General features: G+C 40.5%; 1 protein-coding gene across 3 annotated transcripts in view; it reads left to right on the forward strand.

Moving 5' to 3' along the window:
- ccdc88c (coiled-coil domain containing 88C) overlaps nucleotides 1-18,020 on the forward strand; it is a 104,097-nt gene that overhangs the window by 71,257 nt on the left and 14,820 nt on the right. For 2 of the 3 annotated variants that reach the window (XM_030082060.1, XM_030082059.1), the window contains exons 23-26: nucleotides 8,893-9,079; nucleotides 9,241-9,386; nucleotides 9,537-9,626; nucleotides 10,597-10,913. In XM_030082060.1, coding sequence (XP_029937920.1) covers nucleotides 8,893-9,079; nucleotides 9,241-9,386; nucleotides 9,537-9,626; nucleotides 10,597-10,913 — 740 coding nt within the window. Of the gene's footprint in view, nucleotides 1-8,892; nucleotides 9,080-9,240; nucleotides 9,387-9,536; nucleotides 9,627-10,596; nucleotides 10,914-15,685; nucleotides 17,196-18,020 lie in introns of those variants that run through there. The other variant, XM_030082061.1, reaches the window with a different exon arrangement.

Here is an 18,020-nt window from a genome sequence, read left to right on the forward strand (position 1 = left end):
GAGCTGAGTGTTGTAGAGGGGGAGAGGGAGGAATTTGGGCACTGGGTGCAGAGAGGGGGGGCTGCAGCATGGAGGACTGGGCTGGGGGAGGGGCAGATGACTGATCAAATCTATTGAAGAATAAGTTCAGATCATCAGCCCACTTTTGGTCCCCTGCAGCTTGGGAGTCAGGTTTCTTGTGGCCAGAGATGGTTTTCAGGCCTTTCCAGACTCCATGAAGTGTGAAGTGTATGCCTCTTATGAAGTGTATGCCTCCTTGGTGTTGGCATAACACAAATCCAGTATCTTACTGTCTCTAGTGCAACATGTGACATACTGGGTGAAAGTGGGCAGAGTGGAGGATGGAGAGGCATGATTAAAGTCCCCAGAGATAAGAAGGAGGGCCTGTGGGTGCTCTGTCTGCAGCCTGCTTGTGACAGAGTGGAGAACATCACAGGCTGCATCAGCGTTAGCGGAGGGGGGGATATACGCAGCTATCGCGACAACATGCGAGAATTCCCGCGGCAGGTAATATGGCCTCATACTAACAGCTAACAGTTCAGTGGCCCTGCAGCAGAGCTGTTCTTTAATAGTGATGTGCCCAGAGTTACACCATCTGTCGCTCACAAACACTGCCAGCCCTCCTCCTTTCCTCATACCGCTCTCCCTCGTCCTGTCCGCCCGCACAAGCTTGAAGCCGTCCAGGTCCGCGGCCGTGTCTGGGGTCAGTGCAGTCAGCCATGTTTCCATGAGCATCATGATGCTGCACTCCTGGTAGTCCCTCTGGTGCCGAGTCAGCGCCGCTAACTCGTCCATCTTATTGGGAAGAGATCTCACATTCCCCATGATGATGGACGCAAGGACGGGTCTTTATGTCCTCCTCCTGGCGTGGCGAGCAGCTCCAGCACGGCTCCCCCGCCTCCTCCTCTTCAACTCACGGGGAACGTCGGGCCTCTCGTGGGGCAGCACTGCCGTGCTATGGAGCGCCAACAGCTGATCCCTACTGTAAACAATAGGGCCCTGTACGCGGTCCCCAGACACGGTCGTAAACATTGATAAAAACAAAAGAAAGACCAGAGCAAACACGGCGACTTTGGTCTCCATAGTGCACTGATCAGTTAAAGAAACCAATAAATAATTAAATAGAAATAAAAGGGGAGACTAAACTAGAAAAAAGGGGAAAAAACGCTCAGTGAACGGGAGCTGCTGTAACAAGCTGCCACTAGAGCAGCGCCATTTTGACTCATCTTGAAACAGCATAACAAAAATAAGTGATTTTGTCCTAAATTAAGGCAGCAGAAGCATTCTTATTTTTACTATTTTTCTTTATTAAAACAATAAAAACTCAACATGCAACATAACTGCTTCATTGAAAGTACAACACTGCATCCATCATTGAAAAGTATTTGACAACAGTATTGGTGCTTTTATTTTGAAAGAGTTTTGGGCTTTTATTTTGAAAGGCCACGGAAGTCCTAGTGTGACTGACAAGAGTACTGGCAGCTGCTGCATGATCACACCAAAATGCAGGCAAACAGAAATCCTCATTCAATCCAATGGAGAAATCCATAAAACCCACCCCTGTTTGAGGTGTCACCGCTCAGTCACCGTTTGAGTTACAGACTTGAAGCTTAAACAAGTCACGAGACTCGGATCTATAAATCTCCCATTTACATGATTTTGCTATCTTTTACCGTTTTTGAGTTATGGCAGTTTTAGTTTGAGAGTGTTTTCTGCTCCCTCTGAGCTCTTACAATGGGTGTGTATTGCGCATTCCTGAGGCAGCTAGAGTGAGTCACATGTCCAGGCCGAGTGCAGAGCAGAGCACACCAGAGTCAAAAATGTTTGAATACTCTTCACAGCTCCCACAAACTTGGTCCAATCCACATCAAAACTACATATTTTTGTAGGAACTTTTGTCCTCTTTCCATCTGCATAGTTTTCAAAGCTGTCAGACTTTAGACTCCACTTAATTTGTGCCAAGTGTCAGCCACTGTACACCAAACTCCATGGGAAAAAATGAGGTTTTGGCTCTGGCCACTCTGACTTTGAGGGCTTATAAAATCCAAACTAATCGAGTAATGACGGAATCTTTAGCAACTTTTGTTCAGCACTGTGTCCTCTGTCATCTGTTAAATTTTCAAGCCGCTGCCATTTACGCCCTGGGAGGAGATAGATTTTCTGCAAAGCGGAATTTTGGGTGAGAACGTGAATGCAATCCAATGCAAATTGCGGACTTCCTGTTGGTTTTAGGTGGGAGGTGTCAGCACGTGATTTGTAGGGCTTGATGAGATCTACATTTTGGCGTTGGTTTGGTGTTTCTATCACATTCCTGTGGGCCGCAGCGGCTGCCTTTGTGTGCCTAGGTGGCGCCACCGAGCCCATTTTTGCACTTAGGGGGTCCGTATGTCCATTTTATCAAATTTTTCGCCAGAACTGGCCTGTGTGCCGAATTTGGTGAGTTTTGGAGCATGTTTAGGGGGTCAAATTAAGGTTTATTTAGATGTGATAATAATAAAAACGAAGAAAAAAAAAAAAAAACGAAGCAGAAACAATAGGGCTTCGCACTGTTCCAGTGCTCGGGCCCTAAATATTCCAGCAGCATAACATAATAAATAAACACAGGGTAACATTCCATTAAACAAAAATATATATAAAATAAAATAAGTTTTCCAATAAATAAAATATTCTCAAATAACCACAATATAAAATATTTATTTATAAAAACTCCGATGGCAGTTGTTATAGCTTTGGCCCGATCTGAATTGCTAGGGAGAGGCTGCTTGAATGCCATAGTCAGCTGCGTTTGCACTAGGGTGTTTTTTTTGTCTTGTACCAGAGATATTCACACTCGGATGACGCTGTTTCAAATGAAATAGCATGTTTGTCGTGTTGCCATGAACGTACCCGATCTCAGCTGAGCAATGTCAGCACACTGCCTTCGTTTTATCCACTTGTCTTCGTCCGTTGCAATATTTGACCAGGAAGCCGAAGTGTTCCTAAACATGAGATTTTAACGACAAGGGACTCGAGTTTCTCGCTAGTGCCGGTTTCGGTAGCATAGCCGTAGCCATGACATCAGTGCTCAGGCTTCAAGTCATGCTTCAGCTGTAGTTTATTATGCTTCTTCTTCCAGAGACTAGACACTTCCACGACGTACTGCTGCCCTCTACTGTTTCGCACGTGTACCTGGAGGTGGATATGGATAAATGAAAACAAAACTTATGCTCCGCCACCTATTATACTCGTGTGGTAACTCACCCGTGCTGCACACCTCTGTACCGAACCGCCCGCCCAATTCACGTAAATTTTAGGCCCGACCCGAGGGGGGGGTCGGGTCGGGTTCGGGCAGAATATGAGAACTCTAACCGAACCCAACGCCCTGTACCGAAAATTTTCAATATGAATTCATGTACTGTTACACCCCTATCAGACAGTGTTTCAGAATGTCTAATTTCTAAAAACCATTATTTGTATTTAGATCAGAAAATGTCCTCAAACTACTATCAACTACTATCAACTGTGCATGTCATCTACTGTGTGTCTTATACACACAGTAGATAATATATAACATGACAACAGTCATGTTAAACTGTATTTTCAATTTTTGTCATGTTTGTGAGCTATGCAGTTTTTGTTCAGCACAGTCATTCCTATTCATATTTTGCTCTCTGTGGGTTGTGTAGACCAGACTCTTCTCTTAATAGTAATAATATGAAATGTGATGCAGCAGCTCTCATTGTCAGTGAATAAAAATAGATGAACAAACTTGAATTGGTGTCATTTCGTAAGATTCTTAAATTGAGAAGTTGTGCAAGTGGTCTTAATCTTAAAATAAGGAGAGAAATATTCTTCCTCTGCTGGGATATTATGCAAAATATTTTCGTACCTTGTTACTGGTTAAATCTAGCTCAATATTAGCTGGAATATCTTATTAAGAAAAAGTTAGAGATATTTTCTTAAAGGCCCCATGGCCTGAAAAATGCAATTTCCGTTGTTTTTGCGTGATAGGGAAGGTCTTGGGGCCACATAAATACTGTCCCATGCATTTCACCTGTGATAAATGGAGAAGTGCACACAGCCCGTTTTTTGAAACTGTCCCTGTAAAACGAGTGGATTGCACTTCCTTGAAGTTATGATGTCAGTGTCTTTCGTGATGTCAGTGACTCCGACCACAGTGCCTGCGTCCCCAGGCAACCAGCTACCAAGCTAGCGAACTTAGCCAGTTAGCCTCAGCTCCCCGACCAACAAGCTACCAAGCTAGCGAACTTAGCCAGTACCCCTCCAGGGCAACAAGTTCACAACATATTTAACAAAAATAACTTACCATTCTGAAACATCTTGTAATAAACGGATTTGAGGTGGTTCGGGATCATACAGTCGTATAACATCACACTCAGGGTCCAGGTTTCACGGGTCCCACAGGGTTTCAGTCCAAATTTGCTCGTCTGTTGGGCTCATTTCAGCACCAACTGTTTTATCAACACGACACAGTCAAATCAAGATCAAATTAAAGATCAAATCAAATCAAGTTTTATTGTCATTAAGCTGCACATACAGCAGTAGTGCACACAAAATGAGATAGCGTTTCTCACTTGGGATCCCCGAGTGATGGGTAAAGTCAGCAGTTTAAAAGTCTAACAGCTTTCTGGAGGAAGCTGTTGCGCATTTTGGAACCGTTTGCCTGATGTATTTGTGGAGCAGGTGAGAGGGGTCTCTGACAATGTTCAGTACTCTACTCCTGCAGGGAAGGGATGTTTTCATGGCAAGTGGCACTGCAAGCATGTGGATATCCTAACTGGACCTTTGTGAAAACAGCCACAAGAACCAGGAAGAAGGACAGCACCACTGAAGGGGAGGAAAATGAGCCCAGACGCAACATTGTCATACCTTATGTGGCCGGAGTATCAGAGAAACGCAGGAGGATCTTTAACAAACACCGCATCCCTGTATTTTTCAAACCCAACAATACTTTAAGGCAGAAACTGATCCACCCGAAAGACTGCACTCCAAAACAAAAGAGAAGCAATCTGGTGTATGCAGTCCAATGTAGCGAGGATTGCACAGAATTATACATTGGAGAAACTAAGCAACCATTATACAGACACATGGCCCAACACAGGAGGGCAAGCTTCTCAGCTCAGGACTCTGCAGTTTACTTACACCTAAAAGACAAGGGACACACTTTTGAAGACCATAATGTACAGATTCAGGACAAGGAGGACAGGTGGTTTGAAAGAGGAGTGAAGGAGGCCATCTTTGTCAAAGTAGAGAAGCCATCACTTAACCGAGGAGTGGGCCTCAGACACCACCTATCCCCCATCTACAATACTGTCCTTTCATCTCTCCCCAGGAGATTGAAACACCCACCTCCTGTGACTTCATGGGATAACAGTCAACCACTTATGACACCATGTGACCCTAACAACTCTCGACGATTATCATTAACACCTTTCACAGCAGTGGTATCGATGACCCTCACAACGACCTCACATGAGGTTAAATACCTGGGAGTTTTTGCCAGTCAACAGAACTGAAGAAGCTTCTTGGAGGAGAAGCAAAATGTCTTCTGAAATCTACTGTCAGTCCAGTTGGCTTGCTCTACGCTATGTACATAATCATCTTTAAGAGCTACGAAGTTTTGAACAAGTAGATCATGTGTTTTCACCACTTTTCTATTGCTTTTCATGGTGGCATGGCATTCATTTCAATTTCATGACTTCACGGCTACTGCAAATTGAAAATTCATTCATTCATCTTCTAAAGCGCTTATCCTCACAAGGGTTGCTGGAGCCTATCCCAGCGCACATAGGGCGAAAGGCAGTGAAACACCCTGGACAGGTCGCCAGTCCATCGCAGGGCAGACAGACAAACACAGACATCCACACACACAATCACACCTAGGGGCAATTTAGCTTCTCCAATTCACCTAACCTGCTAGTGGGGCGGCATAGCTAAACTATCGTTCATTTTGTGATAAAAGCACCAAATTTGGTAGATGTGTTGGTGGATATATTTCAAACAAATCTGGATATTGGGCCATCACAAAAGCGCCCCCTAGTGGCCATAGCAGGCATTTGATTTGTTAAAATGAATAAAAATATAAAAATGATTCATTAAAATATTTAAAAAATGTAAATACACATTAAATTAAGAAAAAATACAGTTATACACACTCAGTTTCTCAAACACTTTCTGCCCCCCCCGACCACAACCACCACTGCAAGCCAGCTAGCCAACGAGCTGGCTAGCATATATTCAGGACCGAAAATTGAAAAAAGCCCCTTAGGAAACAACATGGAAGGCATTTTTGAGGAAAAACACTTTATCTGTTGTTTCTGTCTGATTATTTAATGCTGAATCCATTTCTGCTGTATGCCAAGCTGTAAAAGTTACAATTTAGTCATAATTATTGATTAATTAGCATAATTATTGATTAGTCGCCCAAAGTCAGAAATGGCTATCAGTTTCCTATTTGTCAATATTCTATATATGATTGTTTGGTATCATTGTAAAGGGGACCTTCTCAGCTTTCATTTAAGCCCATGGGTGTCTCTTTCTGACAAACACAGAGGTCACATGACCTCCTTAAACCATATTACACACATTTTCCCACATTTTTCGCCTAAACTATATAGTTTCTTTTATCCCTGTGGGATCAAGGGATATCAAGGACCCAAAAGACAACATCCACAATACCTAATGGACTTTGAGGATTCAGGAAATGTATGATATACCCACACTATTTCTTTGTGAGAGGCTATTGTGAGCCTTAAAATAGCAGTAATCGACTCAGGCCCATTCACCTCCATTCATTCTCCAGCATTACGTAAAAACAACCTCACCAATTGTTTACAGTAGATATAATGATATTATTACTAATACAATTGTAATAATAATCAAAGGCCAGGTAGACATTTTTCATCAATTTAATTAATTAGTAAAAATTAACTGAACGTGGCCACTAATTATTACAAATATGGATGATAATGATTGGATCAAAACAGTAGTGCATTACAATTTTTTTGTGATCACATTTTTTCTTCTTCAGTGCATTACATATTCATGCAAAGGTCACTTGACTTTCGGCACTGACAAGATGTAGTGCATGGGTTTGGCATCCAGTTGTGCAGCCACAGGTCACTAGCTCCTCACAGGCATCTGGAACTGCAGGCAGTGACATGAGTTCAGGAACAAGCGCATTGTCCTCCATCTTCCATCCCATATTTTCAGGGGGTGGGAGCACCGGGTACTGCAAGTGGGCCTGCCGCCAGACCAAAGTCTGGAAGTGAACACGCTGGATGTGAAAGTTCAGAGCATCTCTGGTGGGTGGCAGTCTCTCTATGGTCATGCTCTTGACAAACATGCCCAAACGGACTTCACTGATGTTGTTTGTGTTGACTGCACCATATAATTTGCAGAAGAACACTTCTGCATCCATGATGGTGGAGTCATTCACCTCGGGACCTTCACCAAGCCTGTTGAGTAGATCACTGGGCTGCCTAAACACATTCCAGTAGGTCTTGTCAGTGCTGAAAGTCAAGTGACCTTTGCATGAATATGTAATGCACTGAAGAAGAAAAAATGTGATCACAAAAAAAATTGTAATGCACTACTATTTTGATCCAATCATTATCATCCATATTTGTAATAATTAGTGGCCACGTTCAGTTAATTTTTACTAATTAATTAAATTGATGAAAAATGTCTACCTGGCCTTTGATTATTATTACATTTGTATTAGTAATAATATCATTATATCTACAGTAAACAATTGATGAAGGTCATTTTTATGTAATGCTGGAGAATGAATGGAGGTGAATGGGCCTGAGTCAGTTACTGCTATTTTAAGGCTCACAATAGCCTCTCACAAAGAAATAGTGTGGGTATATCATACATTTCCTGAATCCTCAAAGTCCATTAGGTATTGTGGATGTTGTCTTTTGGGTCCTTGATATCCCTTGATCCCACAGGGATAAAAGAAACTATATAGTTTAGGCGAAAAATGTGGGAAAATGTGTGTAATTTATGGTTTAAGGAGGTCATGTGACCTCTGTGTTTGTCAGAAAGAGACACCCATGGGCTTAAATGAAAGCTGAGAAGGTCCCCTTTACAATGATACCAAACAATCATATATAGAATATTGACAAATAGGAAACTGATAGCCATTTCTGACTTTGGGCGACTAATCAATAATTATGCTAATTAATCAATAATTATGACTAAATTGTAACTTTTACAGCTTGGCATACAGCAGAAATGGATTCAGCATTAAATAATCAGACAGAAACAACAGATAAAGTGTTTTTCCTCAAAAATGCCTTCCATGTTGTTTCCTAAGGGGCTTTTTTCAATTTTCGGTCCTGAATATATGCTAGCCAGCTCATTGGCTAGCTGGCTTGCAGTGGTGGTTGTGGTGGGGGGGGCAGAAAGTGTTTGAGAAACTGAGTGTGTATAACTGTATTTTTTCTTAATTTAATATGTATTTACATTTTTTAAATATTTTAATGAATCATTTTTATATTTTTATTCATTTTAACAAATCAAATGCCTGCTATGGCCACTAGGGGGCGCTTTTGTGATGGCCCAATATCCAGATTTGTTTGAAATATATCCACCAACACATCTACCAAATTTGGTGCTTTTATCACAAAATGAACGATTGTTGTGATATATTGAGCTAAGCCGCCCCACTATGCATCTTTGGACGGTGGGAGGAAACCGGAGTGACAGTGCTAACCACTGCACCACCGTGCCGCCCTGAAAATTCTTAAGCATTAATTAAAAATAAACAGAAAAAAATCCATAAAATGACTTCAGTGATTAACATCCATCAATAATGGGTGCAGCCAATCTTGTAGTTATTTTAAAAGTCTTTCCTCTTGCCTTCCTTCCTTGCCTTCCTCCCTCTAGGGTGACTGAGAGTCATTCACAATTGTCAGAGCAGTGGGAGGGGCTCCAGCAGCGGGCCAATGAGCTGAAGAACTCACTAAGCTCCTCCCAGCTGGAAGTGAGCCGCTGGATGGCGAGATATGATACGCTAATGGAGCAACACCAGGGTTTGGATCTAGCTATGACCAAACTGGACAACCACTGTGAGGTAAATGAGCTTTTGTAGTTTATTATGGAACATACTACAGACTATGGAACATTTTCTTATTGGAAGTTAATACAGTACATCAACAGTACAAGAAGACTCTCCCAATACTTTTGTGACACTTTTCTCTCTGTGTGTGTGTGTGTGTGTGTGTGTGTGTGTAGCTGCTGAGTCGACTGAAGGGGAACCTTGAAGAGGAAAACCACCACCTCCTCAGTCAGATCAACCTGCTGAATCAGCAGAACCACACTCTGCTGGAGAGGAGCATGGAGAGCAAAGAGCTCTACCACCAAGAGCAGAAACTCTACATGTAACTAGATACTGTACACAGACAGGAACATACCCTGCACATGTCTGAAAGATGGTTAGATAGAAACACAGATACCCAGGTTATTTGGTGTCAAGTTCAAAGAGAGCTCAGATGTCCTTGTCTCTGTTTCTCTCTCTCTCTCTCTCTCAGTGATAAGCTGAATGCTCTGCGACGTCAGAAGGAGAAACTGGAAGAAAAAATCATGGACCAGTACAAGTTCTATGATCCCACACCTAAAAAGTAACTCTTTTACCATCAATTCTTTTGTGTTTTCACGTGAAATGTAGAATAGCCATATGTTGTAGTGATTTGCTGCTTTTCCACCAACTGTAAAGGGAGACTTCACCCATTTGAATAATGTAATATTATTTCACTTCCCACCTGCTGTTAGGTAGGACCAGAAGATAGCACTACTCTATCTTCCTCTCAGTGTTACTGAGTGCTGGATACTGGCTGGATCCTCCAAATGCTAGCTGTTAGCCTCCTGCCATTGAGGTGTACTTAAAAATAATTGTCTTAATCCACTCAAATTGTCAAAAAAGGAAGGAGTTTTCATGATGTGTAGCAGGATTTTTAAAGCCTGTTTTTCAAAATGGATGAATTTTCCCCTTAATGCACACTTTGTCAGTCATCAGCTCTTCCCCCCATTAAAGCCTCTCAAAGATATACTTTTGGGCTGATATTCTTTATTTGACTAAGATGACTATTTTCATACCAAAATAGGGCTGAACAATTAAGCAAAATATTAACGAAACAAGTGCAGTATCCAAATCGCAGAAGCTGCAGTTTCTTGATCAAGGTAAAATGTGTTACAGTATGATTTAAGTATTGTGGTGCTATAGACACTTAACAAATCATGCCCTGCAGATGTAAGAAAATATGCTTGTTTGTGTCACATCATTATGGTTTTAATAGTTTTCTCAGTGAAAATAATGCAGAATGATAATTTCCAAGAAAGTAGTGAAGCATATCATTTTCAGTATCTGTCAAAATAGTTGCAATATGATTTTTTTTTTTTACCATATTGTTTGGTCCTCTGCCAAAGTTTTTCACTTTTGTTCTTGTCAGCGTGAATGAGGCCCCTGAAACTGACTGAGACAGATTAGATTTTTGATTAGTCAGTCTCTGATTTATTGTATAACAGTTATGCTTGATTATGATATGATGGACAATGTTTTTTTTTTTGTTGTTTTTTTTTTTGTAACAACAGGAGGAGTCAGTGGGCAGGAGCCAAGGCTTTGGCCAAATTGATCAAACCTCGAAAGGAGAGCAGCAGGGAGAGAGGGTGCGACCGAGACAAGGACGGGGGCAAAGAGAGAGAAAGAGAGAGAGCCAAGAACGCCCTGGACATCCCCCTGCCTTCCCCGCCCGCCCTCCTCCTGCCACCGGACGCTCCACCGCCACTTCCCCCACGCACAGGAGGTGACATGCCGGACAGCGGCCATGCCCATAGCAACTACAACAACCACACCCCTGCCAACGCCAGCCTGGGAACCCAGTCTCCAGCTCTCACACCCATCAGCCGAGGTAAGACAATAAAAGGAGCTATGTGTTTATTTTCAACCAAGGTCAGTTGATATGGAGTTATTTTGCCCAGCAGGTGGTAGGAGGTGGGCAGTGTAAACATTGCTGGAGCACGTCTGTCATTTTAGTCATGTCTGAATCTCCCATGTCAGGACTGTGCATGCTTGCACTCTTGTCCCTCCTGTAACACGCCCAGTGAAAATGACTTGATACTCCAAACTGAAATCCCCAAAAAACTGTTGGTCTTACAAGCCAAGGTTTTGGACTTTCTCATTTTACTGGCTGCCCTCTCCTTTCAGAGACTGATGACAGTTATTTTACCCATTAGCATTACAGCAGTGCTGTGTTAACACTGAGCACACCGTCCTGAAACAGAATCCCATCCCAACAGGGTTTTTAATATCAAAGGGTAGTAGATTGCTTTTTTTTTTTTTTTTTTTTTTTTTTTTTTTTTTTTTTTTTATTTTGATCTCTTCCATTTATCTTTGTTTTCCAGTCTCTCTGTAAAGAACTTTGCAAACTCTGCTCTTCTACATTAAAATATGCTATTAGTTATACATGCTACATGTGCCAAATAAATGTATATCACGTATATTCTGGTTCCAAAAACTGTTAATGTTAAAGAATAGGTAGATTTTAGTTCAGTTGAATTTCCTGTTTACTTCACTAGAGGGCGGTGTAGACCACTACATAACCGACTCCTTTGTGTGCTAAGGCAGAATTTACTGCATTCAGTTCTAACAGTAGAAATTATTTCAGTTGTACGTGCTAAGGCAATCAGAGTCAACATCCTTCCTTCCACATCCTATTTAATTACATAATTTGCAGAATCATACAATTTAAGTGGACTGTTGTTCTCTCCACTGCCATTAGTTTGTCCTCTATGAAGTTGTAGAGAACTGCAGAAAAGGGGAGAACACACAGAGAGAAGGCTGTGGAAGGATCTGATCCCAGGCCAGCCGGATTAGAACAGATCACACTGTCTTTGGACATCTATGCTTTTTTTTTTTATCTTTATACATGGTCAACTTTAAATGAAACTGAGGTTTTTGAAGTTAGAGGATTAGTTCCTGTATTTTACATTTTCAGCAGTTCCACATTCACCAAAGCTGTAGCTTTGGTCCATAATAATAACCTTGATACAGCAATAAAATAAACTTCAATCCTTGCAAGCCACCAAAAGGGGTTGGACCACTGAGCCTTTATACTGCTCCTATGAATACAGAATGAGAATGTAAGAATAGACTAATTGTTTGGTGAGGAAAAAAATAGTATTTTTTATTATTTATTTAATTGTTTATTTTGATAATTTTGTAGTTTTTTTTTAGCTGATTGTTTTTAAAATTACTTGTTACAAATTATTACAAATTTCTGATCATTTTTTGTGTTTTATGGTAATATTCTATTTATGGAGAAAATTCTAATATTTGGGGGTGTTTTTGTTTTTTGTTTTTTTTTTTTTTACTTTTTTGGTATGAGCACAAATTTTCATTTTCATTTCTTGCTGATTTCCACATTACCTTTTTCCCCATGTTTTTGAATGAAATCAAGTGGATTTGCTCAGTTTCAAAAGGTTTTAAAGGGGGAGACTTGAGATGGAAAATCATTCAGTGTGGGTAGAGAGCGATGTGAGCTGTTTCTTGAGCAGATGAGTTTCCTGCCTTTAATGGGGAGTGACTATGTTGTTCTGATTGGAGTTGTTCAATAATGGATGTATAACTCAGTGCTTTTCAACCAGAAGACTTCAAGACATGGCTTTTTCTCTTTATTAGTTTCTTAGCTTCACAACAAGCCTCTGCTATGTCCCCACAGACCCAGCGTGTTAACATCTGGAGAGAATAAGCAAGAAAAATGCAGTAAAAAACAGGGTGCATTCTCAGTCAACATTTAGATTGCTGGTGACTCGTAACTCTTAGGCCCTCTTAGTTGTCACCAGTGAGTACAGGACAGTTTTTCATATGGGACACTGAGTGAGGCAAGGAATGCTACCAAGCTATTCTAATAGGCTGTGAGCAACCTGAAATGACAACAGGAATTCCTCCTTAATTGTAGTCGGTCCTCAGCATTGACAGCCAAATCTGCTTGTGTCAACATGTTAGATATTAAGATAACTTTAAAATATGCTTTATTTAGATACAGCAATTAACTAAAAACACTATTGTTTTGCTGGATGTAGAGTTTGAGGCTACATTTCACAGCCTTACATGTTGTGCTTTATTTGGAAGCAATATCTTTCAAAACTACATCTCATCAGGAAGTGTTCAGGACCAGTGAGCTTAGAGTTCATAATTAAGTTTATCACATACATCAACAGTCAACTTTCATTGTTTGCTCTGCTTTGCCCCCTGGTGTACAGTCTGTTTATTTAAAGAACCACACCGGTGATTCTGCATGTTTAGTGCCTTCAGCATATATAAACTTCATGTTTCTGCGAATCTTTCTGCTAATCTCAAAGCAAGCAGTTGAGTTTTAGAACTCTGATATCATTTTAATCCCTTTTACCCAGCCATTGGTTTGGAAACCAATCAATGGAACCATTCATTCAAATATGATATGAAAATGAACTTTCAGACACTTCAAACCATTAAAACATTCCATCATCATAATAAAGTCGTTAACATTAGTTTTCCTACAAGCTGCAGCACTGTTGTGTTTTGAAATTGGGTGGGATGAAGCAGGTTTGGATATTCTGTTGGTAAATAATATTACATGCAGGCACATTGCTGACGATGGAACTAACAGTAAGTATAATATCCATAACATCATCATACTTTGAGAGAAACATGGAGTAGAGCTCTGCAGCATGCAGAATAATAACTGAAAATGAAATCCATGTCTTCAAGGGTCTGATTTTAGCCTATAGTTTGTTTTTTCTTGCTGAGCTTCCTCCTCTGTATGTGGAACTGTTTCAGCTGTCTAATACATCACTGATTCTTGGGAATTTGGATAAAACAGGTTTTAATTTTGAGAAAAAAAAGAGTTAAATTACAAAATCTGAAGGTATATCATTATAGGCCAAGGTCTTGGCTGTTCAGCAATGTACCGGTGCAACCTCCTCATTTTGCATTTTTTTCATAAAAATAGGGGTTTTTCCAGTTATTAGGCTACTTTGTTTTTGTCAACACCGTCACTGGAATGCTTTTTTAATTTGAAAAACATATTTTTGTATTAAAAGAGACTAATACTTTAATAATTCAACAGCACCAAAGAAACACATTGTACGTATATTCATTTAAAACCAATATAACTGCCTCTGACGGTGGTGACACTAATCTGACGGTGGTGACAGTCGCCTCATTAAAACATACATTTCCAAAATGTATACCACTCAAGTCAATGACTTCTTGCTTAACAACTTTATTTAACTATTTGGTACAAAAAATAACAATCCTGAGCACTGTTATAAGCATTTTTCAGACTTCAGTCATCACCGTCACACAGAAAACCTGACGGTGGTGACGTCTGACGGTGGTGACAAAAACCTGCTCTTTCACATGATAAGCATGAGTTGTTCACATTAGCCAGCTTGTTTTCGCCCTGTTGCTACCTGCATCAGACCTCTTCTTAAAAAGTATACATTTATTCCATAATCTAATTTAATATTTTTTATACAGAAGTGACGGTGTTGACATGTTATGGTTGTGACAGTAGCAGTGTCCAAAAATATGAAGAGATTTAAGAGAAAATAGCAAACTTCCAGGAGCCTGAGCGGTCTTGAAGCATGCAGTAGAGCTGAAGGTTTGAAAAGGGCTCCTCAGGAATGTAATTGACCTTGTAGTTTTTTTATTATTATTTTTTAAATAAATATCTGATGGTGGTGACGAATATGTGGGACACATTTTGAGCAACCACAAAATAATAGTAAATATTGTTCAAAACCCATCGTTTGTAGTTTTTAATACATATTATGATGTACTCTTTCATGTGGTAAATATATTATTCAATGAAATTATTACTTTTTGTTGTTTTAATCAAGTTGAAATGATTATCTCCTATCCGAGGACAACTGGTTTTGTAGGCCATGGGCCAACATATAATCATTAAATTAATAAAAAATTAAAAATAAACCTATAAAAGAACCTTACAAATGCGCAAAGGACCCTCTGATTATGCCCTTGATTCTTTTTATTCATTAAAATGTTGCAAATTTACAACAGAAATAGCATTTTTCTTAGTGGGATATGATTTATCCAAATTCCCAAGAATCAGTGACATGCCTTTTATTTATTCAATCCTAATAGTGAAAACAGGCCTTTATGCATGATTTTACTGTTTTTCTATTCTGTTAGCTCATTAGTTTCTATTACATGTTTCTGTTCTTAAATGGAATTATTCTCAGGGCTCTGTTCAGTTCACTCTCTATTCAGGAAATTCTGGCATGTCATTTGGGCAAACAGAGTGCAGCTACGGAATCCTCATCAGTGAGGATTAGGGTGATGGGACAGGAGTGTTCTTTACAGAAAAGTCTTAAGAATATGTACCAATTGAGAGTGAACTGATGCCTATCTATTTTACTTGTTAATGCATGACTTTACTAACTACTTTCTGATTTACTTCTATTCCCTGGTTTTATTCTAATTACTGGGTTCTATTGCATGGTATCTATTTACTGTTTTGTTCTGGTAATCACATTCTTAATGACTTCATAACCACTCTTTTTCTTTAATTTACTCATTCTCTCCATCCTTCTCTCTATATTTTTTTCTCTCTTTTATTTATCCCTTCTCATGTTGCACCCCCACCCCCACCCCTCCCCATGTATGTCTCTCTCCCAGCTGCTCCTTCTCCAAAACGCTTTCATTTTCTCCGCAGCAAAAGTCAAGACAAGCTCCTCCCCTCCTCCTCCTCCCCCCACCACTCCATCCGGCCCTCCCTTTCTCTCCCCAGACGACTGCGATTCTGGTCTTCCACTGACATCACAGCTGACCTCATCGCTAGCCAGCCGCTGACCACCAACGGAGTGTTCTAATGTCATCTTCCTCCTCATCATCATTGCATTAATCATACACATCTTCTTGATCATCATCATTGTTGCACCTCACCTCTGTCTCTTCAGAAACACTCATTGTGACACGTCACACATGCGCACAAATATATCATACATGCACATAAAACACACATCCTACAGACATTGTTACAAATCACACCTGCCCATACATGGCGCATGTTATGGCCATTTTTACCAGTAAGTTGTGCCTTTAAAAATGGAGGAGTGTTTATATGGATGTGTATGGGATACACAAGTTGCGCTTACAAGTTGGCCAAGCTTGCCTGAATCTGCATCCATGTCACTGAGGTGTCTGTGTGTGATGCGTGTCTGTGTGTGGGTATAAATAATATCTGAACCTGTGTGTGAGACAGAGAGAGAGCGAGAGAGAGAGAGAGAGCTTTTTTGACAGATGGAACAGAGTGTCTTTCAGATGGTTTGGCTCTGAGCTGATCTTTTTGCTTTGCTGCAGTTTTCTCTTCTTCCCCCTCTGTCAACATCAGTCAGTCACCACAGCTACAACAATATTGCCCAAGTGTCTTTTACCCACCTCTGTCAATGTGTCTGTTCATTTTCCCACCTGTCTGCCATGTGCATCTGCCCATCCATGGGTTGTGTTGTCAGAATCAGCATAACTTCATTAGGACAAGTTAGGACATTGGGACAAGTGTGTTTTTAAGTTCCAGGAGTTAGGGTTTAACCAGTGTGGGTGTTTAAAGACAGATACTAACGATTTTGGATTGAATCTGCTGACAGCTGATATTTTTTTGTAGATATTCAGTATCTTCAAACCTGCATGAGTTAAGATTTAATGGAAAATTCAGCCAGTTTTGTCAGCCTCTGAGTGTGGGTGCAATGGAGAAAAGCATCCCATCATTCCTGATTTAGACACTGCAGATTCACCTTGTTTGCCTTGTTCAAAATGTGTATTGATGTGGTGGCAAATCCTCTCCATTTGGGAAGTGATGTTTTGAAACTTAAACCTTGTGTAGATAACTTTTTTCCTTTAACTATTTCAATAAATCACAATTATGTTCAGAAGGTTTGAGCCAAAGAGAATGGACTGTGGGAAAAAAAAAAAAAAAAATCCAGTCTTCCAGGTTGCTCCTGGGGCTGTCAACTCATTTGTTAAAATCCATTTAGTGCAAATCAAATCAAGTCATCTCAAGGAGGTGTTGCTACCTCAATGCCAATCACGTCTTGTGCACACACACACGCACTACTGCTGTGCACTCACTTCTCCCCAAACAAACTGTGCTTAGCATTGTTCTGGTACTTAGCTTAGCATACCGTAAGTACAAAATCAGTGGCGCAAAAAGTGGGTATGCACCAGAGCCCGTTCTCTGGTATGCACTATATGCGGCGCATAGGGGCGCCGCGTTAGAGGGGGCGCTAAAGCGATGGAGGGAAAATTATTTCGAGTCGGCATTTCCTGTATTTAACAGCTGTTTGTGCATGTGTAAATGATACGATCAGTAACAGCGGCACGTCACTGATGACGTCACTTGTTTGTGGTTATTTTGTTGTTCAGACAGTTGTCATTTTTTAACTAGATGGTGAATCATAAAACAAATGATAGAACTTGGAAGGGATACACTTGAGTTAAAATGTCTTCACTCGGATATAACACTACAGTGCTGCTGTGATGTATCTGATAAGTCTGATCAGATGCAGCATCCAATCAGTAACTGATATTCAATGAGGATATCATTTAAAATTAAAATTTCATGTTTTTTATATGTGGTTTGACTGCTGTATTTTTTAAATCTCCTTAACACAAAGTTCATGTCATTCAGGTGTGAGGATGGAGAGAAAGTAGAGAGTAAGATGAAATGTAATGTGTCTGCATACCCCTCAGAAAGTAAATAGTTGCACTCCTGTACAAAATGACAGAAGGGCCAGCTTGCAAGTTCCTACTCTAACACTGCATCGGCATCAGAGCCACACGTGTGTGTGTGGCTCTGACTTCAAATTTTCGACAAATTCTGTCCATTCTACAAAGTTACCTACACAAGCTTTAAGAGCTTGTGTGTGTGTGTGTGTGTGTGTGTGTGTGTGTGTGTGTGCATACCAGTGTTACTTTCGACAGCGATTATGATGACGAGCTAAAAATAGCTCTTTGA

The sequence above is a fragment of the Myripristis murdjan genome, chromosome 22, assembly GCF_902150065.1.
Source record: "Myripristis murdjan chromosome 22, fMyrMur1.1, whole genome shotgun sequence".
Classification (NCBI taxonomy): domain Eukaryota; kingdom Metazoa; phylum Chordata; class Actinopteri; order Holocentriformes; family Holocentridae; genus Myripristis; species Myripristis murdjan.